This window comes from Macrobrachium rosenbergii, chromosome 20 (assembly GCF_040412425.1).
Source record: "Macrobrachium rosenbergii isolate ZJJX-2024 chromosome 20, ASM4041242v1, whole genome shotgun sequence".
In the NCBI taxonomy this organism is placed as follows: Eukaryota; Metazoa; Arthropoda; class Malacostraca; order Decapoda; family Palaemonidae; genus Macrobrachium; species Macrobrachium rosenbergii.
Genome location: NC_089760.1, coordinates 25,499,899 through 25,525,980, shown reverse-complemented (window position 1 = coordinate 25,525,980; position 26,082 = coordinate 25,499,899). Strand labels below are relative to the sequence as shown.

At 34.7% G+C, this 26,082-nt stretch overlaps 1 protein-coding gene across 8 annotated transcripts in view; it reads left to right on the top strand.

Moving 5' to 3' along the window:
- LOC136849162 (uncharacterized) overlaps nucleotides 1-26,082 on the top strand; it is a 744,860-nt gene that overhangs the window by 708,800 nt on the left and 9,978 nt on the right. For 7 of the 8 annotated variants that reach the window (XM_067122257.1, XM_067122259.1, XM_067122255.1 and 4 more), the window contains 3 exons: nucleotides 5,887-6,035; nucleotides 14,156-14,385; nucleotides 19,664-19,799. In XM_067122257.1, coding sequence (XP_066978358.1) covers nucleotides 6,020-6,035; nucleotides 14,156-14,385; nucleotides 19,664-19,799 — 382 coding nt within the window. In that variant the 5' untranslated portion in view covers nucleotides 5,887-6,019. The remainder of the gene's footprint in view (nucleotides 1-5,886; nucleotides 6,036-14,155; nucleotides 14,386-19,663; nucleotides 19,800-26,082) is intronic. The other variant, XM_067122252.1, reaches the window with a different exon arrangement.

Below are 26,082 nucleotides of genomic sequence, written 5' to 3'. Positions count from 1 at the left end.
TGCCGGTATTACTATTTATATCAATAGCTGTGTTTATATACATTTGTCTGCACACTGGAGGTGTTATATTTCAATGCAGGCAAAAGCGAAAACTAAATGAGCTGTGAACCACTCTCTCTCTCTCTCTCTCTCTCTCTCTCTCTCTCTCTCTCTCTCTCTCTCTCTCTTTGTTTTCTGCTTATCAGACGTTTAGTAAATCTCCCTAATGTTATCCCTCCTTTCCTTTACTTGCCTTACCAAATATTGGCAAGATCTCTCTCTCTCTCTCTCTCTCTCTCTCTCTCTCTCTCTCTCTCTCTCTCTCTCTCCTCCTCCTCCCTCCTCCTCCTCCTCCTATTCCTTCTCCATTTTCCCCGCCTCCTTCTTATCAGACATTAAGTTATTATCCCTCAAGTTATTCCTCCTTTCACCCAATCTCACCGCCAAATTTCGTGGATTCTTCCTTCTGCCGCCATCTCTCTCTCTCTCTCTCTCTCTCTCTCTCTCTCTCTCTCTCTCTCTCTCTCTCTCTCTCTCTCTCTCTAGGAAATCAGCGCTTAAAGAGAGGCTTTCTAATGCTATTTTTGCTCTTTTTTTTTTCTTTTACTTCTGAAGTCATGTGGTTTATGGATATGCCAACCTGTATCTTTCCCTGTAATACTGGAGTTCTCAAAAGCACTTCATAGCTTAAGATATGGAAGTTTTCATTGTCAATACAGTAAGTTAAAAAGAAATAAGTCATGTTTCGAAGACTAATAGCGTGACCGAGTTCACTCTTTATTAATAATTTTAAAGTGGTATTCATTATACACCTTGTTTTTGCTTCGTATCTATGTTAAGGATAGACCAGAGGCTTTAAAAGAGTACCATTTATTCGAGTGGAAATTGCTATGAATAAGGTTAGGATGAGCTTTAATCGAAATGGTTCAGGTTTCAATTAACGGACAACGGAATGTATCTTCATCGACTGTTTTCTAGATTTTACATTATTCTTGACCTGATCACCTGACACACCATTAAGAGTAACGAAAAACGTGGGTGAATGTTTGGGTAAACAGCTACTATATGAGTTTCATATAAATGATTATGTCAAGAAAATGAATTACATGGTAATTTCCTTAGGCTGAACTGCCGCAATCAGTAGTAGGATACAAAATCTTAAATAGATTTTTCTGTGGTAGGCAATTTCAACCTAAGACATCCTAACCATTTACCTGTAAGGGGAACTAATGAGGAAGAAGAAAGTTTGAAGGTCTCTGATTGCCAATAGAGGCAAGGGCCATGTTACTGTACTTATACACAACGTCCTACAGACCGAACTTGAAGAGTGCGTACAGCATGAGCAAGCTTATTACCCACGTAAGACCTTGGAGGGTAAGCCAGCAGGTACTGCTGACTAAGCAGTACATACGCGCCGTTAAAAGCACCCTTTTCTAACTCTCAACGGAACTTAGGTCGTGTTTCAGTGAAAATCCTGTCAACGATTTGAGCTTTAAAGAACTTGGGACCAAAGCATTGGAAGGGTTACGGCTAAACCACTGACCTGTCCTACCCAGTGTATGTTCAATGAAAATTTTTACAAAATTATCGAGTACAAAAATAGAATAGCTCTCCTCAAATGGTTGTTTCATAGCGGGAAAATTAACACAATGAAAATTTTTTTTATAAGAATCTTCGTGAAAATGTTATATTTTCTTATCTAATTTTTATTGATTTTTCTCAAATGAAATATAACCTTTTCTTTTATCAACACAAGGTTGGTGTTCTTTGAACTTAATATTTTTACAAATTCTGTGATATTTACAGAACATTTTTCATGCTTATTGTCATTTTAAGATATGTTCGAACAATGATAAATATATTTTCTTTGAGCAGATACTTTAAACTGGGAAATCAAGTTTTTAATTTGTAATTTTTACTCTCTCCTTTAACAGTTATGCCATATAATACCTCTCACCTATCATTCATTTCAGTTCTCTCTCTCTCTCTCTCTCTCTCTCTCTCTCTCTCTCTCTCTCTCTCTCTCTCTCTCTCTCCAATGTTTAATGATTCGTTTTAATGTAAACGTCCCCCCTTCTCTCACTCTCTCTCTCTCTCTCTCTCTCTCTCTCTCTCTCTCTCTCTCTCTCTCTCTCTCTCTCTAGTATGACATACTCTTTCAATTCGCGTTCCCATCTCTCTCTGTATGTCGTAATATCTTTCCTCGAGTGATTACTTTTCTCTCTCCCTCTCTCTCTCTTTCTCAGTTTATCTTATATTACCTCTGAATTCGCATTCCCCCTACCCCCTGCCCTTCCACCCCTCCCTCACTCTCCCTCTCCCCTTTTACTCGCCAGGGGTAGTCACGGTGGCAGTGGCTCCACACGGGAGATGAGATTTGCACGGACACTACAAGTCCTCCGAAAGTGTTTCTGTGTGTGAGAGCGAGTAACGCTTTCAAGCCTTAATGGTCTCAATGTTATTAAAAAGTTATGATGAATTGAGGTGAAGTTTTTCCATTTGCGTCTCACTTAGGCTGTGAGATTTATTGTATATTACTGTGAATGAGCCCCGATTCAGTTCTGAATCCCAGAGCCCACCCCACCTCCCCCCCACAAACAACCGCCCAGCCATCTCCCATACTCCTGCCAACCCCGTGGCACTCAACCCCTACCCCTGCTGTCTCTCCACTCTCATTCTCCCTTCTGTCTCCATCTCCTCTAGGATGACTCTCGCTGAGGATTCTTCACTGACGATTCTCTTCCTCGCTAAATAAGTTTTTGAATATTCATTTGTCCTCGCTGCTCTCTCGCTTCCTTTTTCATCTGCATTTTGCTGCTGCCTCCTTCCCCCACCCCTCCTCCTCCTCCTCCTCCTCCTCCTCCTCCTCCTCCTCCTCCTCCTCCTCCTCCTCATCCTCCTCCTCCTCCTGCAGGAATGGTGGTGCTTCAGCTAAATTATGGTGATGATGTCTTTAGGGATGCTGGGGATGAGTTGGTGTTTGTGAGCCTAATAAAATGGGAAGCTATATTGATAAAAGACTTACAAAAGGTCCTTCCATGGCAGGTCATCATTCGCCTTCATCGTCTTTTAAACCTGAAATGTCTCAGTATCGAATTACAGCGATAATTTTCCTGATATTGCCGGCATCGACAAGAACGTCCAGGGACTAATCTGAGAGGATGTCTCGTTTAATAGGCTTTTCCTTCATTAGCTCCTCGGCATTACATTGAAATAATAGCTTCCTTCTCTTTACTACAGTTATTGTTTTTTTATTCGAGTATAAAGAAGGCAGAGAGCAATGATTATATATCTTATGCCTTGTATTTCAAGAAACACTTCCTGTATAAACTGAGATAGTATTGAAGTCCCAAATGTTACTCAATAATAATAATAATAATAATAATAATAATAATAATAATAATAACAAACTTTACTTCAGCAAAAGCCATAAACATTAATAGATTTTGAAGATACTAATAAAATTCGAACAAACAAGGGCTCTAGTCAGCGGAGCATAAATTCGTTCAAATGCTGGATCTAACTTTCGTCATAAATTTCCCTCTGGGTGATTGCAAAACACAAAAATGACATCTGTGGATCTGCTGTCAAAAACGATATCGCAATTTACAAAGAGTGTGGTATTATGCGATTCGGCTCTGACAAAAGTTATATTTCTCTGGTGTAATTCCGTTTCGAAATAACGCACGGTTGAAGCTTTCAGAAAGGTAGCTTATTATGATGACTTGTTGATTTTCTGGATTCTAAAGAAGAGTACGCCTTGTGACTCATGTTACGTTTTCCTTGGGTAATATTTTTCTGTTTCCTCATGTGGCCTGCTATTCTGAATAAGCATCGGCCATTCAGTCTTCTTTCAGCATGAAATGTTCATAATATATAATTAATATTAACAAAAATTTTATGAAAATAAGTGTGATATTATTTAACAATTCTAGGAGATGAAATAATAATTTCTCTTTGAAGCTAAGGGGGACAAATGTGAGCATACGAATAATAATTCAAACATACAGAGAGACAGACAGATAGAAAGACATGCATACATACGTACATACATACATACATACATACATATGTATATATGTTTTCTGTGTCGCAACATCATTTCAACAGAATTATGTTTACACATACAGTATATAGAGATTAAAGAAACATACTCGAGGCAATATGCGCATGTGTGGACAGCCTACTTACTGCAGCAGACACTAATTAATCGGTATTAATGTCAAAGAAAATTAACTCTTGAAGTACCCAAAACAAAACTCTTCCTTATGAAGAGAAGGAATCAGAGGAAGTATTGAGTGATATAAATAAGTAACTGACAAACGAGTTGTTCCTAGAATATGGCACTCATGAATGGCTCTGGCATGGGCCTATGATAATTATGTATAATACTTATTTAAATTAGAAATTAGCTTGCAAATTGATGTGCTTCAAAATTCAGCCGGATGACAGGGGGGAAAAAGTCGGAGAGTCCAAGCACAAGGACCCTTGGGAAATCAATATTTTGCTCAGTTTTGCCTTACTGTATTTTTCATCAACACTTTTCAGACTCTCTCTCTCTCTCTCTCTCTCTCTCTCTCTCTCTCTCTCTCTCTCTCTCTCTCTCTCTCTCTTTGACTTTATATACATACCTATATACATATATATATGGGTGTGTGTGTGTGTGTATATATACATAAGGAGTGGTTGGACAGCAAGATAAAGATATCCAGAAAAATAAGTACAAGGATCTGAAGGTAGACTGGGAAAACAGCACAAATACATCAAGATGCAACAGTCAGAGGTGTTGAACAGCAAGATTGGAACAAGGCCCAAAAAGTGGATAATAACTAGGGGCCGAAGGAACTTTGGTATACACACCTTAGTAATGCCTACAATGCACCACGTGATGTGTACTGAAGGCACTAACTCTTCCCTCTGCCCACTTGAACAGTGATGTCAGTACAGCGTCTAGTAAATGCTCAAGTCTACTGCAAGTAAACAACGCGAAAAAAATCAGCTTATGAAATAAAAATAGAAAGAAGAAAAAGAAAAATCTTGAAGCCCAGACCCACTGGTACTCGTCACCTCACCGGCCTCCTTCTTCCCAACGACTTCGAAGTTCGAAGATACAGCGGCGGCCTCTCCAACGATATCACAGCGGATAAAGGAAATGTTCAGGCGGAACCGAAGGAAGAAAGGAAAGTTTGGTGACATTTCTCAGTCACGAACTTCCGAAGAATCTGCCTTTTTAAAGATAGTTTTTTCTTCTTTTTATTGACAATTCCAGAGCGGGGAAACAAAGCAAAGTGTTGTCGATGATGCTAACGAAATGTTCACGTATGACGACATTTAAAACGTTTTATAGTTTATAAACGTTTCATATTTTATGCCAAAGAACTGTTAGTAAAAAACAATTCATATTCTCACACAGAAATTAAAACAATATTCACATAGGTACATTTAACATTATTTTTAATGGCAATTAACTTTTTTTTTACTCCATAAAAATATAATTTACATCCCATTACTCTTTGTCTAAGTTGTAATAATACCAATTAGGGTCGGCTTAAAAATGTTTATGAAAATATGGCACTTAGTTTAATTATTCCACAGAATTTTAACTCTTGCTTTTATTTTACAAAAGCCTCAAATTTCTTTATCCATTTTGCTACTATTGTTTGTAGGCTTTCGCATTTGTTGATTTTTTTGGTTTATTTGTTATTTACTTTCTTTCTCTTCTGCGTTGTCTTATACACTTTTCCATATAATAATAATAATAATAATAATAATAATAATAATAATAATAATAATAATAATAATAATAATAATAATAATAATGTTATTTGTTGTGTCTTTAAATCTATGTTAGGTGCTAAGATTTTTTTTACTGCTTACTGATTTTCGTCTTCCATTTTTTTTATTTAGTACTTCCAGGACTAGAAAATATTGAATTTCAAATCCCGTTGGTCGCTGCTTCAAGAGGAGGTGATACCTTTGCCAAAATTTCACTGAGCGGTAATTACATTTTAACAAACAGCTTCCATGAATCGTAAATAGCATGAGGATGCACTTAGGTACGTTAAGTTAATTATATATTCAGATACCTAATCATCATTCTTAATTTGATCACTTCTTATAGCAGCCTCGTTAAAGCGCATTATTTTTAGACTGGCTGACAGTGGCAAAACTTCATATCTGTTCTTGAGAACGGTCTACGGAACGGTATTTTAGTAGAAGCAAATGTAACTTTTGCGTTAGAAAAAAGAAAAGCTTGTGATTCAATAGACAATTTAGTAGAAACATATTTCAAATGAATTTGCAGTAATTTCATGCTATGGTTGCTAGAATATTCTCCAACTGAGCATAAATGCTGTGACTCTCTCTCTCTCTCTCTCTCTCTCTCTCTCTCTCTCTCTCTCTCTCTCTCTCTCTCTCTCTCTCTCTATATATATATATATATATATATATATATATATATATATATATATATATATATATATATATATATATATATATATATATATATATATATATATATATATATATATATATATATATATATATATATATATATATATATATATATATATATATATATATATATATATATATATATATATATACACACGAGTTATCTTTGTGGCTATACATCCGTAATGCAATATCTTCATACCTTCAAAAATTATTAACATCTAGTGATCATTAAAACATAAACTATATTATGCATTAAACGAAATACAAAACAATCAATACGCATACGTAGTACCACGTACAAAAACAAACGGGAACAGATACACAGGTCAAAATGGTTCAGCTTCTTTGAGGGATGGATACAAATTGATTGCACTCTCCTTGAAATCAAATAAGCCTCCGTCCTCTAGGGCAATAATTCACACGCACTGAGGTAATATTTCACGGTAAAGGGTTGCATACTAATACCCTCCGCATGCGATGTTACCCCCTAATGCCCGACAGTTCGTTTTCCCACCGACGAGTTACGGTATGGATATCGGCTACTCCATAGTACGTTATGTTGGAGAGGAGTATGGGCGCTAGGTATTGAGGTGATAGCCGGAGGCTGTTACGCCTTCCAAGATGAAGTATCTCTCTCTCTCTCTCTCTCTCTCTCTCTCTCTCTCTCTCTCTCTCTCTCTCTCTCTCTCTCTCTCTCAACTTTTCATAGGCATTTAATAAATTGCTTTCAGAGGGCGATAAGATCCGGCCATTGACAAATTAATCTTGTATTTTTAATTCATCGCTTTAAAAATAAAAACTTAAAATAACGTAGCCAGTCATTACACACTTACAGTACTATGTTGGGTCCGCACTACAGTAAAATATGTCATAAGCACATGTCGGCAACTTACCTCTTGCATATCACAAATAAGTTGAGTTTAAGTCATGGAGAACGACCCTTTGGCCAATACTGGAAGATCGTATGAAGCACTGGTTAGAACTACCAATGACTCATGCTTTAAGGAGTCCGACCTTGTGAAAAAATATTCCATGATTATTACCATCACTATATGAAGACACTGTATAGAGTTATAGTCATTACTGGTGTTTCCACCACCCACGCACCTGAGTAGTCGGCTAATCGTAAACTTCCAACACCATTATATATACCTATACGCCTTAATATTTTATTCTCTCTACATGGACACCTGGGGACGTGTCTAAATGTACGAGCTAATAAATACACGACCATGACCGCAGTATATGATTCCATGTCACTGGTGAATTCGTTATATGATCTACCTCCTGACGAGAAAAATATAATAAAAACATAGGCGACTTTGTATACGTCGAATGCCGTTGAAACAGTAATTGTTTTTACTACGTCTGCTTATAGAGAAGAACTCTTCCCGTTTTGTTTTCATTGTTTTCATTATCCTCAATTTTCCCTTTGAAAGGTTGCACTTACACATATGCACATACGTGTTCACACCAACAGGCACATACACACATATACAGTACATATATACTGTATATGTGTGTGTGCTTGTGTGTTGGTGTATGTGGGTGTGTGTGAAGACGCTTGTGCGTATGTGTAAGTACAACTTTTCAAAGGAATATATATATATATATATATATATATATACATACTGTATATATATATATATATATATATATATATATATATATATATATATATATATATATATATATATATATATATATATATATATATATATATATATATATATATATATATATATATATATATGCACACACACACACTCAGACATCATTTTGTAAACCGCTTTAACAGAATGCGCGCCAGATAGGAATTTCCTAGTCAGTACTCGACGCCAATTCCAGCATTTTGAACGCTTTGACTGGCAACAACATAGATCTCGAATTCGAATAAGAGAACGGCAGATTACTTCCCTTTAATCAATATTAAATGAGGTGCCAATGGAGAGTCAATATATTTGAAATTCCGGTTGTTACGCTTCAATCACTCTTCCTCAATAGGCTTTAGGATCTCATAAGACCCACCCGGCTTTTGCCGAAATTCGTCGTAGATTTCTGTTTCACTTACCACTTTTACAATGTAGGGAAGATATGTCTGTTTCTAACATTTTGCTAAGTTATTTAATTTTAACTATTATCATTGATGAATGGAAGCCTTCATAGTGAGAGGCTGCTGCCTATTCATATTGCCATATAACTCACTGAAATGATATGAGAAACTTTTGGGCCATTTCGTTTTTTATTGTCTCTCCCCTATCAAAACTTTGCTTGTCCATTCAAAATTCTAGTGTTTTGATGATTCTATCTTCTTAACTCACGCACTTTCAGTAAAAACAGAACATAGACCCATTGAGGATTTGGAGAGTAGATGAATGAATTTTAATGAAATTTTGATGAAAAAATATCTTGAAGAATTTCTGTAGGTAATGAAATATTTATGATGATTCCGCATTGTGTTATGTGGACAAAATCATCAAAGATTCATCATACAGTGTTTTCACCAAGTCTCATCAAAACCAATTGCTTATCTTTCACGAAGCAGTTCAAACAGACAGACGAGTTTGACCTTAAACAAAACCTCCCAGAGATAAGCTACAGAATTTAGTAAAAATTCATTTTGTTATTTTTGTGAAAATAACCAAAAATATGTGAAAAATAATAAAGAGTTATAAGGTATGTTCGTACCCTGCTCAGAGACGATCGAAACCGTTTTGAGATTTCTGTTTGATGTTTATGAACAAAGAATTATCCAAAATTCTCCAGTGTTTGAGTTTATGAATGGATGTCGCATTTTCTTCCAATATGGAAATGGACAAAGACTAGGAAGGCAGAAACAAGAAATATAGGAAATAAAAAACTGATATTGAGTAAAGGGGAACATGTAAATAAAAGTAAAGAGAAAGAAAAAAGCTTCTAAAAGGGTAAACCAGAAAGGAACAACAGAGAAAAGAGAGAAAAAATTGAGATTGGCACGATGGAAAACAAAGAGGTGCCCAGGGAAGAAAGCATGGCAGGAAATAGTCTTAAATATAATATAATAAAGAAGAATATTTTTAAAGACAACCACAGCTGACTGAAGCAAATCAGCGACGCCTTGAAAAGAATAGATAAGAAAGACCCACGATCAAATTTATTTGCAATGTAAACGATAGATAATATTGAATGGAAGCTATGGAACTAATAAGAATCGTAAACAGTAAAAAATAAATAGACTGATACTAATAAAGGTACTTTGAAAAAACAATGTTCAAAAGTTACCTGCACTATAAAGAATGACGAGGAAAAATAATTTTTAATGAAATACAAGGTGATATAAGTGACTTAGTTGGGTATGTTATTAAAATTGAGCAAATCTATATACATTGCCGTAATAATGACGTAACAATAAGAACAAGAATAAAATTGGACTTGAATAATAAGAGAAGAATAAAGGTACGACTAGAAAAGAACAATTAATAAGACTAAAAAAATCTGACTGACGATGAATAAAAGGATAAAAGGAAAATGTAATAGGAAAAGCCTAGAGCCAAAAATAACATAATATCTGAATGATGATAAAAAGAAAGACTTGGACAAATACTACAGAATGCAAGATAAAAAGAAGAAAATCAGATTGACGAAATGTAAAACCAAGACGCGTCGGGAGGAAACGACCAGAGCGAAAAGTGACTTGACGGGGAGCGATACTCAGGAGATAAGGCAACGAAAAGTTGGTCAATCGGCTTTTCTTTGCTTTCGGCTCTTGTCTTCTTCTTCTTCTTCTTCTTCTTCTTCTTCTTCTTCTTCTTCTTCTTCTTCTTCTTCTTCTCCCGATGCAAATTCTACCCCGGAGTCGTTCAGTGTGAATGGCAACTCTCGACGATTTCAGGACAATAAAGTTTTTCCTCTTTTTTTTTATGAGTGCGTCTTGTTTTTGAAACAAAGGGCGAAGACTTGTCCTTGTAAATTCTCTCTCTCTCTCTCTCTCTCTCTCTCTCTCTCTCTCTCTCTCTCTCTCTCTCTCTCTCTCTCTCTCTCGCTTCTAGCTACGCTTTTGGTTTATTCGGAAAGAGAATTCTACAAGCATTTATAGCTTTGCTTTATTTAGGAGCATAGCATTCTTTTAGGGCCTTTCTTAGAGATACTCTCTTACTCTCTCTTTTTAATGCAGATGTTCTTTTAAGTCATTGGGTATTAGGAATGAACAATGCATCAAAAATGCTTATAATTCATCTAAAACATAGTTGTCTCATCTCTCTCTCTGTCTCTGTCCCTCTGTTTGTCTCTGTCTCTAGATATATATATATATATATATATATATATATATATATATATATATATATATATATATATATATATATATATATATATATATATATATATATATATATATATATATATATATATGCAGTATATATTAACTAAATATATATGCAGGCACAGAACGAATTGCGTAATGTATTACTTAACTTTTTCATCACCGACATAATCGATTTCGTGCGTTGGAGTTTACATTATTTTATGCGAGTATCAACAAAGAAGGGATAATTTGGCGATGGCTGAATTGAAAATGATCCCCATAGAAAGCAGTTTTCTTAACTTTTAGATTATCTTCAGTGCCTAATAAAAGTTTTTCTGTCCCTTATACTTCGGCAATGGGCACGCGTGAGATCTGAAAGGAAGTCTACCGTCGGAGTTCACTAAAGCTCTTTCAAGAGTTATCGCCGAACCAAGGTATTTTGACGTTGAGATATGGCGTCTGGTGAATGGTCTTGGAAACTGTATATTCTTCTGCGAACTTTATTTGTTATCCCAAATGATCGGTTGGCCTTTGGGTATAATCTAGGCGTGATTCTTTCTTTGCTGTACTATTCTCTCTTTCGTCCTATGGAATTCTGGGAACAGGTGGTACATTTGTCTCAGCATTTGCATAGTTCTCTGTTAGTAACTTTCTCCATTCATATTTTTTCATATTTCATCTCTAATATATGCCTAATTAATTTCGTGCATTCCGTCAAACCTCATTAATACGGAGTTTTCTCCGTTTTGTGATATCAATATTCTCTCTCTCTCTCTCTCTCTCTCTCTCTCTCTCTCTCTCTCTCTCTCTCTCTCTCTCTCTCTCTCGGGAATTCTCAAGCTATAAAGAAGCGAATGTCGTACCATAAATTTCATAGACTTTGTGACTAAAATGTCACGGCATTCAGCAAGTCTTACTTCTCCTCTATGTCAGGCCATTCTCTGCAGCGAACGAATCCATTTCGTGCCTCTATTTTTTTTTTTTTTTTGTGTCAGTTGAAATGTAGCTTTCTTTTGGAACCTGTTTTCAAGTTTGTTCGGAGCTTCTATATTCTTCTCGTTCTTTTTTATTACCCTTCTCAAATTGGTTCGTTAATTTTAGAATTATCTGAATGGGTGGCCATGACAAATGAAATTATCCTATGAAAAGATATCTCCCTTTAGCAACTATTATTCTCTCTTTTTTTATGCAACAATGTCCTTTTGAATATGTGTCTCTCGGGCTTGAGTTTTGCGATGCGTCAAATGTTAAATATTCTAAAGGCCCGCCCCAACTAAAATGATTATGATTAAAGTAATTCTAGCAAATCAATGGAGTTAAGGCCAAAAGGAAAAGAAATCTAAGGATGTGAAGGAGATATGATATCCTTAAATAGAAGGACCACTTATGATTTGATATTATAAGACCTGTACACAGAAAAGTACCAAGCTGGAGTGTGGATATCGTAAAGTAACCAGTCAATTCAGACATCTTAAGAGATTCATACTGTGTACTCAGTGACGGATTGGCGAAAACATTACAGAGCCAGTTATAGGTTCCCTGATGTTCAATTTGGGTGTAAGGTTGAGCCTTTCTGCTACATCATGTTCACTTCTTAGAATGACTTAACATGAATCTGTTGATTGATGACTTTAGCTCATTTTCTCTCAATAGACGGATAAATGAACTGAAATAGAGCGGTCTTGAGACCCCCACACAGAGAAAATATATAAATTAAAGTCTGTTACCCACTATCTACAATAATTTTTTCTAAACATGGAAATCAAATACGAAATGATGACTAGACAAACGTTGTGCTTGAAAATTAGTGACAACTAGAAAAGCTATACGTATTTGCCCTTTGATTTTCACTCCATTAATAAAAAGAAAAAAAAAATAGAGGGGAAAAAAACTCGGCTCTTATCCATGGCAATCCCCATCCCTCCCTGGCAACATAAAATAACGGAATACTTCGGCGCGGGAGTTTTTGCATCCAGGCGAGTCATTCCTTTCTTTGCCCAAGCTGCAAAATGGAGATAACATCGGCAGTCTCGCCGAATTGAGCAAAAAAAAAAAAAAAAAAAAAAGACAGAGAGAGAGAAAAGGTTTGTCTCGTTGTTTTGTGACATCGGCAAATCAAAAGGATGTACACACCATCAGGCCCTGTCACGGCTGCGATGATGGTCGGGCTTGACAGTAAAGAGAGGATGAAATGTCATTTGGAACTAGGAATTTGGTGGGCGAGGGTAGTAGATAGCGCCCCGATCTGAATGGGGGAAAGGACTTTTTTTTTTATTATTTCGTTTCTACTTTAAGTGAGTTTTATTTTATTTTTTGTGAGGATGGGTGGTGAGGGGCCTTGCAACGTTACTCTTTCATCTGAGTATACGATCTCATTCATTTAGTTTAAATGGTCTTTTTTTTCTAGTGTATATTGTATCAGTCTGAATGTTTTATTTGTGAATATGTCGTCACAAAATGCACACAACCATTCGAAGCTAGGAAAAATATATATATATATATATATATATATATATATATATATATATATATATATATATATATATATATATATATATATATATATATATATATATATATATATATATATATATATATATATATATATATATATATATATATATATATATATATATATATATCCCGGATACATGAATTTCCAAAATATATTTTGTTTTTCAGGGCAAAATCTATTAGTTGAATTCTCTATTGTTTTTCTATTATTCAATGCGAAGGAATCAGAACTTGCGGAAATATAATTTCTCTATATTTGTTGTTGTTTTCACAAAGAGAATTCTTTCTTTTAAAAGACTCGTTCGTGAATTAAGACGATATTAGTCACCAATCGATTCGTAAATTACTCATCAACTTTTGCATTATGTAAATAAATATTGATTTCATTTATTAAAATATTCATCAATTTGCCCATTATTTAAATAAATACTCATTCCATTTATAAAGTTACTCATCAACTTGTGCGTCATGCAAATAAATATTAATTCCATTTATTAAGTTATTCATCAATTTGTGCATTATCTAAATAAATATTCATTCCATTTATTAAGTTATTCATCAACTTGTGCATTATGCAGATAAATATTAAGTCCATTTATTAAGTTACTCATCATCTTGAGCATTATGTAAATAAATATTCACTCCATTTATTTATTCATCAACTTGTGCATTATTTTGATAGATATTCATTCCATCTAATAAGTTATTCATCAACTTGTGCATTATGTAAATGAATATTCAATCCATTTATTAAAGTATTCATCATCTTGTGCATTATGCAAACGAGTATTCATTCCATTTATTAAGTTATGCGCCGGCTTGTGTATTAGGGAAATAGATATTCATTCCATTTATTTCAGGTGTAAGCATGAGACACTCATTCACTGTGTAATATGACATTCACCTGTTTACTCGATATTCCAGGATACAGCTCAGGGGTCAGGATAAAGGACCTGGACGTGCCCTCGGTGGCCCTGGAGGGCGACGAGGTCCACCTCAGATGCGATTACGAGGACGAGGGCGGATCCAGCCTCTACACACTCAAGTGGTATAAGGACGGAAAGGAGTTTTACAGACACCAGCCGGGGATTTCCCCTTACTCAGACAAGTGCGCCGACCACAATACTTACGACGTCGTTGGGGTGCAAGTCGAAGTAAGTGGCTAAGTATTTCGTTAGTGGAGTAATGATTAGAGTAATTGCAAAACGTGGAAAACGTTGTTTGATGTTTTCGTTGGTGTTGGAGTGATTAAATTATATAGAGAGTGTAGTTTGTAAATTCGTAGATGGAGGTCAAGATGATGTAAACGTATTCTATAGTGAAATAGGCGGCGAGTGTATTTGGATGCTCTCTTAGTTTATTGCCAGATAATTAGAGTAAGTGGTGAGCGCTCGGTGACCGATTACAAGTTGAATTAAGTGGATAATTAATTTCAGTTCGAAGATTTAACCGAATGGAAAATAGAATTAAAAGCAACAACAATTTTTTACATGATGCAAACAACGGTTTATGGTAAACGTATTTTGAGTTACTGATATAGATTCATACATGTGCACACACTTAATTTTTATATATATATATATATATATATATATATATATATATATATATATATATATATATATACTGTATATATGTATATGTATATGTATGTGTGTGTGTGTGTGTTGTTTTTGCATGCATGGGTAAATGTATTTAATTTTCTATTTCCAATATAAAATTCACATATTTTCTTCCGGTAACAAATGCAAATGAATTAAAATTCCCCCGAAAAGTAAAAAAAATAATTTCTCCTTAGAATCATGCTCTGTGATAAGAGATATTTTACATCTCCTGAGAAAGTGCTTTAAAGCATTTACCTAGGGCTTCTTTTTATGACGGGGTCTCTCACTTCTTCAAACAGAGCGTGTGGAAACAGACATTCTCACGTTGACAGGGATGCAGCAATTTGCTCGGGAGGAGAGAAGGCTCGCTGCCATGTTTTGCTGGCGGAGTTTGGCATGACAGAAAATAAGAGTGATATAAATCTCCACTGTCTCTCTCTCTCTCTCTCTCTCTCTCTCTCTCTCTCTCTCTCTCTCTCTCTCTCTCTCTCTCCCCTAATCTTGTCTCATCAAAAAATTGATATGTCTCTACAGTTTCAAGATTTCTCTCTCTCTCTCTCTCTCTCTCTCTCTCTCTCTCTCTCTCTCTCTCTCTCTCTCTCTCTCTCTCAAAACATTGTCACAAATAGCAAAACTTTAACCTCATCTCAAATGAAAAAATGATGTAAATTTCCAGTTTTTCAATATCTCTCTCTCTCTCTCTCTCTCTCTCTCTCTCTCTCTCTCTCTCTCTCTCTCTCTCTCTCAAACACTGACACGTTGTAGCAAATCTCTATTTTGCAAAATAGCATTCTCATCTTAAAAATCAGTGCTTAGACTTGTAACAGACCACAAGAGTCTGATGTGAGGAGTAATGAGTCACAGTGAACCCTGAGAAGCCAACAGAGTTCGATATTGTTTATAAAATAAGGAAAAAAAATTTCAAAATAAAACAGCACGTGTTGTGTTAACCTGGATAATGATAATTTTATTCAAGAAGTAAGCGCTTGCGCAGTGCGAGCATTTTACTCAGGATCTTATTAGCATGCTCATCTTTCCCTCTGGGAGATGACTGGGAGAGGAGGAGGGGTTGGGAGGGAGAGGGCTGCTGGAATGGGGGTTAATGAGAGGGAAGGGTGCTGGAGAAAGATGGGAGGAGGGGGCGGGGGGGGGAGATCGGTCGGTTTAGGACCTCTTCCGCTGCGCATTTTAGAAAAATGGGGAAAAAAGATATTAATATTTCCTTTAGAGTGAAATATTTCTCTTAAACTTGGATGAATTAAAACTTAGGCCATTTCATGTGTGAGACACTCAAAGAAATTTAGCTGGAAGAAAAAGTTTATTTGATTATCAACTTCACGAGTTTTTCAGAAAAATCGTTCATAACCCAGACTTTGATTCACCGGCACACATGTGAAGGAATGAAGGCCTGCATGAATAAACCGTAATTGCAGTCGCTTCAGAGAAGGAGATTGGGCCTTTTCATTATTTTTATTTCATTTCATGTAACCTTTGTACTAATACGAATGATTATTATTATTATTATTATTATTATTATTATTATTATTATTATTAGCATTTGACATTTGCTATCCTCATTGATTTCATCATTTTTGTTTTTGTTACCTTCATTATTATGGAGACTCGTAATGTCATTATCAATGAAGTAGAAAGGTTCATACATACTTAATTTTCACTCCTAAATTAGAAACCATATAATGATTTAGAACTATTTGAGTTACTTAACGAACAACACCTGTCATTCTGTCAAAGCATATAAAGCAAAATCGCTATTGATTATTGGAAATGGAAGCAATACAGTTGTTTAGTATATTATAAAAGGTCGAAAACAACAGTATTGACATGAGATAATGTTCCATTTTCCCTTACCCAAATTTCCCGAAGACAAACTATTCAGAGTTCTTATTAAAATACCTATTTTATTGCAAATAGGTATTTAACACCCTATTAATACAAATTGGGAAAATGAGCAGTAGTACCGTTATATATTTTATTTCTAGGATTTTATCAAAAAGATTCACAAAGTCTGGTTAATTTTTTTCACAGCTCTGTTTTTAGAGTTCCTCAGGGTCTTCAACAGATATATTGCAAGTTTTATTAATGCAGTTGTGACTACCCCTGTTGATTTTCATAATAGATAAAACAATAAAATTACTGTCTACAGCACTCACCTACTTTTGGCTTTTGTCATCAACACCAGCACACTCATTCCGACTTGGTAAACAAAATAAATTTGGATTCGCTCAGAGCCATTGTGAACTTTCCTTTCCTATATTCTCACTCCAGACCTCCGACTAACTTTTGGGATTCCTCTGTCAACATTACAGGCTGCTAGAGTATCATCAGCAAACACTGGCTAATTCGAATTCTATTCAGATTCCTTAATGTGCCCCCCCATAGGAAGTGTCATCCCAAGAGTGTCTTGTGTGGGGTACTGTAGCCAGAACCGAATTAATTAATGAACTAATTAGCTTACTTTTTAGTAGCATCCCTTCAATGCTGCTATGCTCTGTTTTTTGGGTGTCTTACGTTGAGTACGGTATGCGGAACCGAATGAATTAATTGGTTTATTCACTCATTTTTATATTAATTTTTCTGTAACCTTCCTTAACAGCTGAACTGTTTTTCTTTTTTATTTTTACCCATTCTACTTGGTCCAGTCCTAATCAGCAGTTCAGTTTCTTTAGCCGTTTTGGTTCAGTTTTTACAACTTTAACAAGAATTCCATTGGACCAGCCGTGTGGGATTCTAGAGGTGAGTCAGTGTTGTTCTTAATCTAATTTGAAGTAATAATTACGATAATTTCAGTATATGTTGGCTAATTGTTTCTTGCATCGTCGGGTCCTCATCCAATACCGTTAATTTAGTTATTCTTTCATATTATCCAGTTGTTATTATTCAGCTGGATACTTCGCTTCCTAACTAAGGAGCTTGATTACGAAATTCCCCAAGAAGAAATTGTTTTCATTTACAAGGTAACAGCAAAGCCAAAAAAGATTTTGACTGTAAAATTTGTCAAAGCTTCACCAAACGTACTGTAGGTAATGAATTTTGGTATCATGTTTTACATATCTTTATTGTTGTGAGGCGTTACTTTTATCATAAGATAAAAAAATGTGGTAATGTTAGCACAGAACAATCGCAACCCTTCTTTGAATATATATGCTTCAGATTTCGTTTTTAACAATTAACGAACGTGAGAAAAAAGTACCAGTAAATTTTGTTAATAGTATAAGGAATTAGCCGATTATATATACCTAGTATTATTTCTCACATAAAAGTCACGATTCAACCGAACATGAAAACAGCCACTGGTAATTTTGTGTCAAAAACTAGCTACAGGAAGTATTGCAGAAGGCGATTTCCCATATGCAATTTAGCGACAAAAAGTCTTCTCTTTGTACATATCAGGTCACCTTTCCTTAAAAAATGACCCATCTCTCCTTTCCATTGCGGTTTCCTCTAACCACAGCAAAATGTTTTTTATAGAATCGTTATTGATTCACAATGAAGGAATCGAGAACAGTTATAGATAAGGGTTACCAAGAAGAACAATATTAACATTCAGTGGCAATCTGACCGTCGTCTTCCAGGCCCTGAATTTCATTCGAGATGAAATACATCTTCATATTTTTCTTTCTTTTTTTTCTTTTTTAGTTCTTAAGACTTGGTCAGTGATATATTATCCCCCTGGGAGGTACTTCATCCTCCGTCTTCCTTTCTTCTTGTTCCTGCTTTGAGCGAAATGAAGAAAAGAGGAGAAGAAAAGGAAAATGAACAATGGGACGTTGTTGGGAAGGATTTTTTCGGTTTTGTGGTCATAATTTTGTGTTTATTATTATTATTATTATTATTATTATTATTATTATTATTATTATTATTATTTATAAAAAATCTCAATAATTTTATAAGGAGAATCGAGCAGGTTCTCGAAAAATCTCTTTTTATATATATGTTGTTGATACATATTTACAATTATGTTATTGTGGATTTCCGCACCATTATTATTATTATTATTATTATTATTATTATTATTATTATTATTATTATTATTATTATTATTATTATTATTATTATTATAAACGCTCAGTCGCCCTTACTTGGACCATGCCTCAGCGAAAGAGGAAAAATCTAAAATAAAACGAATTTAATCAAATATCGACTGAAGCGACAGGTCAGAGGTATAAAAAAAAAAATTGGAAGAGAATCAGAGCCAAAGCGACAGGGGCAAGGGAAGGAATTACATTGCGCTGTGGCTGTGAGAATTATAGCTGTAGCCACGGCATATAATTAGCTGAGGTATCCTTTTTCTAACATCTGCAATATTAGATTAGTTCGACTGGTATCTCGTCCTTAACTTTTGTAAGTCGCGTCAACACTAATGTAATTTCATCAGTTTTTTACAAGTTGTTGCAACGGTAAGGTAATTTTATCATTGATAATTTTTTCTATGATTTTAAAATTCAGACGGTTGTAGGGATATAGAATGAAACGACATTTTAATAAAATAACCTATAAGGGAGATTAATTTTTGAAATGTAAGATGCAAATTACTTTAACTTCACAAAAAATTAGCAGATGGAAGACCTTAGAAATTTCAACATGATTAACGTTTGTATATTGATTGATAACAACCAACCAAGTATTCCAAAATAATTGCACACTTTTATCTTGAAAATTAATTTTTAATTAATTCTTCTTACGAAAAGACTAGAAGGGAATTCATTTTTAAGTAACAATGACCTCGCCCTGCCTAGCGTGCCTAAATCTCAAATAACAATAAATTTTCCCTCACTTCTTTCGCTTCATTTATTTTTTTTCTCTCCAGTGCTGGACTTCGACGGAAAGGGACGTCGTGCTGAAGTCCGTGTCCAAGGATACTTCAGGAGACTACCGGTGTGAAGTCATCGGGGAACATCCCAAGTTCAGGAAGGAAATCCGCAGTGCTCGGCTCACAGTTTTCTGTAAGTTCCCCCTCTCTCTCTCTCTCTCTCTCTCTCTCTCTCTCTCTCTCTCTCTCTCTCTCTCTCTCTATATATATATACATATATATATATATATATATATATATATATATATATATATATATATATATATATATATATATACATATGTATATATATAGATATATATATGTATTATATATAAATTTTTAGGTGAGTGACGTTCTTAATCTCAAAAGCAATTTATTATTTACATTACTGGGTTGTATTATTATTTTCCCAAATCAATGTATGAAATTCATCGAGCATTCTTTTATAGTTATATTGTAAGTATTTTACGCTCTGCGTGTTTTAGTTGAGTAATATCATTTTACAAAGAGAGTAAAAAAAAAAATTCGCATCATCGTAAATGCATTCATCGTAGCTATCACAGTTTTGCAGTGATCTTGGGAAACATGCAATTTTGATCGTTGTTATATAATAAGAGTGGATAAATGATCTTTGGTGACCATGGAACACTTTTACATCTTTGTGAATACGTTCATCGTAAGTATCACCGTTTTGTAATGCTTTGGGTGAATACTTTTCCTCTTTCATTCAAAACAGTGGCTTTGGGAAACATGCAATATGATCATTTATTATAAAGCAAGAGAAAATACAATGATCTTCAGTGCTACACATGTGAAGTTATGAAAGAATATCATTGTACACATTCTGCTTACAGATTACCAACGTTACAATATTTAACAATCTATATTCTCTTTAAATAATTAAAATCTTGAAATAGGTGTCCAGAAATATAAAAATCCGTTACTTTTAAGAGGATCACATCTTACTTAAGAGAAAATTTTTTGGCATTTTTCAAGATATTTTCTCCGTCTGATCTGTCGTACCTTCCTACTCATGTCTGGCTAGTTTTTTCCTTCATATATATATATATATATATATATATATATATATATATATATATATATATATATATATATATATATATATATATATATATATATATGTATATATAAGTCGAAGGCAGTTGCTTTAAAACCGATGAACAGCATCGAGTTAGGGAGAAGAAGTCCTTTTTCTCCTTTCAATGTGCTTTATTGCGCTGACATTTCAGGACCATGTGTCCCATTTTCAAAGCTATAAATTAATTCTGTTGTCTTTTTCATTTATAGTTTTGAAAATGGGACACATGGTCCTGAAACGTCAGCGTAATAAAGCACATTGAAAGGAAATAAGGGAATTCTCCTTCTCCGTAACTCGATGACATATATTATACACACACACACACACATATATGTATATATATATATATATATATATATATATATATATATATATATATATATATATATATATATATATATATATATATATATATATATATATATATATATATATATAAAGTGTCCACAAAGTCTCTTTACAATTTAAAAATATATTACAAAAGCAAATGAACAGACAAATGTGTGGAAATTGTTACAAAATGAGGAGTAGATATTGAAAGTTTTTTGCCTTATTTAATACTCCTCTATATGGGCACAAAGCACATCAAGACGGTGCTTCATTTCTTGCCATGTTTGCTGTAGCATAGCCTCATCAATGGTGGCAATGGCATCAGCGATATTTTACTTGAGATCATTGATGTCCCGTATTTTTGTTCGATACACGATATCTTTAACATAACCCCATAGAAAGAAGCCCAGGGGAGTGATATCTGGTGAACGAGGTGGCCAAGGAATTGGGCCATCCTTTCCAATCCACCGGTCTGGAAAAGTTTGATTTAGGAACCCACGAACATGCAGTCTCCAATGTGGTGGTGCACCTCCTTGCTGGTAAATGATGGGTGGTTAAAGGTCATCTAGTTGTGGTGCCACATAGTCAGTCAAAAAGTCAAGGTAAACATCTGCAGTAATTAATGTCTCGTTGAAGAAAAATGGACCGATGATTCGATTGCACATGATCCCACATCTCACATTCACTTTTGGACTATCTCGGTGAAATTTCCCCTAGTCATATGGGGATGTTCTGATTCCCAGATTCTCACATTATGTGTGTTCAATTTCCCTGAAAGATGAAAGGTTGCCTCATCACAAAACAAAATCGGTTCAGGAACTTTTCATCCTCAGAAATTCATTTCAGCATGTTAACCGCAAACTCTTTTCGTCTTGGTTTATCATTTGGCTCGAGTGCCTGTGTGAGTTGCACTTTGTAAGCGTACAATCGCAAGTTCTTGTGTAGGACTTTGTGCACTACTGAACATGGCAGCTGTAAGTGTCTGGCAGCAGTACGGATGGACTTTGTAGGAGAACGATCAAAGCTTGTCCTACACGATCAATGTTTTCCTCAGATGTTCTTGGTCGTCCACTCCTCCCTTTATCCAATGCTGTCCCTGTCTCCATAAATTTCTTGTGCCACGCACGAATTAACGGACGTGACGGTGGATCTCTTCCATACATAATTCTGTAGTTTCAATGAATCTCCGTTTGCAATTTTGTTTCGATAACCATGACACACATTGTGTCTTTTCTTGAGGAGTAACCATTTTTTAGGGGTTCATTTAACAGTACCTCTTTCATCTGCAGGGTACTTGAAATGCACAAATGCAATGTGACTAAAAACTTTGATAATTGCTACATAGAACAAATCTGATTAAGATATCTTATCAATGGCTTTTGTAATATATTTTTTAAATTGTAAAGAGACTTTATGGACACCCTGTATATACATGCATATATATATATATATATATATATATATATATATATATATATATATATATATATATATATATATATATATATATATATGTGTGTGTGTGTGTGTGTGTGTGTGTGTGTGTGTATGTACTTATATATATAGTGTCTGCTTATGTGTTTACAAGTATTCTGTGTACTTGTAATCAGTTCCTAAACTACACATTTATAAACGAAGGAAAACTGAATGATTCAACTGTGACAAAGTCTTTATCATAATTTGGTGAAAAGATCAAATAGAAATAAGCATATAAAAGGAAATTTCTTACCTCTTAGTGATAACATTCCACCCACCTCAACCAAGGGATGTCACAGAACAATCGTAACGCCGAAAATATTACGACATTCAAGATGCTGAAATCGGGAGAAAATAAGATTCTACGATATGATTTCCAGCGTCATGTTCTCTGCATTTTTGTGTTCCTTGCGAAAAGGAAATTCGTGTAAGTGCACAGCAGTAAATCGGATTTGATAACATCTGCTGCATCTGTATGTCTGTCTCCATGTATATATGCATAACAGCAAACATGATTTTAATGATATCTATTTTATTTTTGTTTGTCTTCACAATTCACTAAATATATGTGTAGATGGTCTCTCTTACAATGATGCACTTACAGAAACAAAATGTCACAGAATTTATTTTGGTAGTGAGGGTATCAATTCACTTTATCTCACTTTTACAAATTCTCACCCTTATGAGAGTAAGTCACATCAATTCGTTGAGAATGTTGTATAGAGTGTAAATAAGTTTCCAACTGAGTTTGACAGATGTAAGACTCGAAAAGATGAAATAAACTTTATTTTTCCTTGATAAGCTTTCAGTTCGTCAAAACACCAAAACCTCTTGCTATATAATGGCGAGGGAAAGCCAGCTTCTTTGTTAAAAACTTTGAAGGTCCCACAGTAAATTCAAGTTACTTACATATTAATATTTTAATTTTTGTTCTAAATAGATAGAATGGAAAAGACATTTATTTTCAGCTGTTTCACTCCCATCTTATTTACTATAATAATATGTTATCACTCAATGAATCACAATATAAAGAACCTATTTTGTTGCATGCCCGCTTCTCAAAATTTATTTCTTAACCATTTTACTGTGCGACCTCTGTCCTCTGAATTCTAATGATTATAGTCCGTCTGTTTCAAAGCGCACGAAAAAAAAAAAGAAGGGAAGCGAGGCGATTGCTTTGTTTTTCATTGGAAGGCAATAAGTATAAAACATAGGAGAATCTCCGATAAATTACGTTCCTCCCAGTGGAAGGTAAACATGGCTTACCCGCCCCGAGAGAATTCCCTCTTTAAGAAATTCTACGAAAATAAAAGCGTGAATGAAGGTAGGACCAACAGGAAATGCAAAGAAAACTCTTTAGGGAAAATTCCAAGACAACACAAATAATACTGTTCTGGAGATGCTGAGTCTTTTTTTTTTTCTCTCTCTCTCTCTCTGTGTTAGTATTTTAAAACGTATTACAAGAAGACAAGCCGAGACTTTGTAAAGCACATAACCGAATGACAGTTAACAACGAATGTTCAACAGAGCTGAAAATAATTTCAGAAATCTGTGGAATTTAGACTGTGTAAGGAAAGAGGAAAAAAATAAAGAAATAGGGAAGGATTAAATTGAAAATAAACATTGGCCCGGGCATAGAACCAAGTCCTAAACTATTTTTCTGCAAATTTGCTTTCTTGTTGGTTACCTTTTTTATTCTATTATTTTTAGGCGTTAGAATAGGCTCAAATTGAAAAAAAGTACCTACAAAGTTATGAAATGAATCCTGTTATCAAACAAATATAAAATTTATCTTTAAACTGGAATCCAAAAAATCAAATATTCATAAAATTCAAGAACATGATATCTACACAGCTTCACTCAAAATTCATATGTAAATTCGTGGTGTTGTTAAAATTTAGTATTTCAGAGACAATCAAAATAGCAAATCAGAGTATGTTTCTTTGAACATCTTTGGAGATTATTTCGGTTTTAGAGTTCATCTCGTAAAACTTCTTAACTAAAACACCTTCCCTTCGATTTGAATTCATTTTCCGTGGTAAAATGCAAAGCAAACCGTGTGGAATTCTGAGAGGTAAAGTATCTGTACACCCTAAAGACAACCTCCATATCTTGCACTATTGTCGTTTTAAATATTACATATTTCACAAGGTCTTGTTTTACCATTTTCTTTTTATTTTCTAGTCTTCCGAAGCTCTTAATTTTTGTATGTTTTCACTCACCTTTCTTAACTTGTGAATTTACAGCATAACTTTCAAAACATTTAAACGTTTTAATTTACCTGTCTGTCTATCTATCTACCTATCTATCTATCTATCTATCTCTCTTGGTGTGAACGAATTGAGAACTTATCGACGAAAAATAAAGGTTAACGAAAATATGGCTAGGTATCATTTGCCTTGGATTTTAAGGCAAATGAATTGTAAAACTAAGAAGTATATTACATAATCATTCTAAACAAACAGCGATATGAACAGTCACTAGAAAATCCAGCTATATAGGAGCAGATGAGAAGAAAATAAAATAGAATGTCCGTTAATCACCCAAAGACACGGTCACAAAAATAAGAGAGATGACCCCTTATAAACCATTAATAAATTCAGTTTAATAAGAAAACATGCATCCGAAAACAAAGTTTCGAAAAGCAATAGTGGGAGCAATTGGTACGAGGAAAACAAAGGCTGCACCTCGACCAGGATAATGTGAAAACACCTCCACTTGGCAAACGATTTCCCTCCAAAATTGTGTTTGAAAGAAGAAGAATCAAGAAATAATTTCCGAACTGTACCTAGACGTGATAAAGGTGATCTAGAGGCTCTTAAGGGAGTGTTTAGAGGCCATTCGGAAGACGGAAATTCTTAATGGACAGATGGAGAGGGGAGCTCAAAGATAAAGGAGATAATAGAGTCAGGTCACAGATGGAAAATGGTCAGCGGCCTCCTCCGGGAGTTTGGTTAGCTGGACATCTCGTTCGTTCTTCAGAGGCGCATTCTCAGCATTTTTATGTCCTCGGGTTTTATATTACCGAATACGTTTGGAAGTGGGTTTCGGTGATCTGCATTTCTCAGTTGACACGAAAATTACTGTAAGCTAAAAGAAAAGATTGAATTCTTGCGTTTTTGATCTGAATATGGATATGATAGTACCAAAATACAAGTCACATGCGAAAGAACTTATTGTCGTTACCTGAAGTAATGACCACTGTGCTGAGCTGAAAGAAAAGATAGAAATCTTGCATTTTTGTCCACAATATGGATATGACAGTGTCGAAATACAAGTTACATACGAAAGAACCTATTGTCGTTACCTGAAGTAATGGCCACTGTGCTGAGCTAAAGGAAAAGATAGAAATCTTGCATTTTTGTCCACAACATGGATATGACAGTGTCGAAATACAAGTTACATACGAATGAACCTATTGTCGTTACCTGAAATAATGACCACTGTGCTAATGCAAAAGACGAAGATACAGTTTCAAAATCTAACTTTCCAATCTATGGCAGTAATTGTAAAATATCAGTGTAAAGAA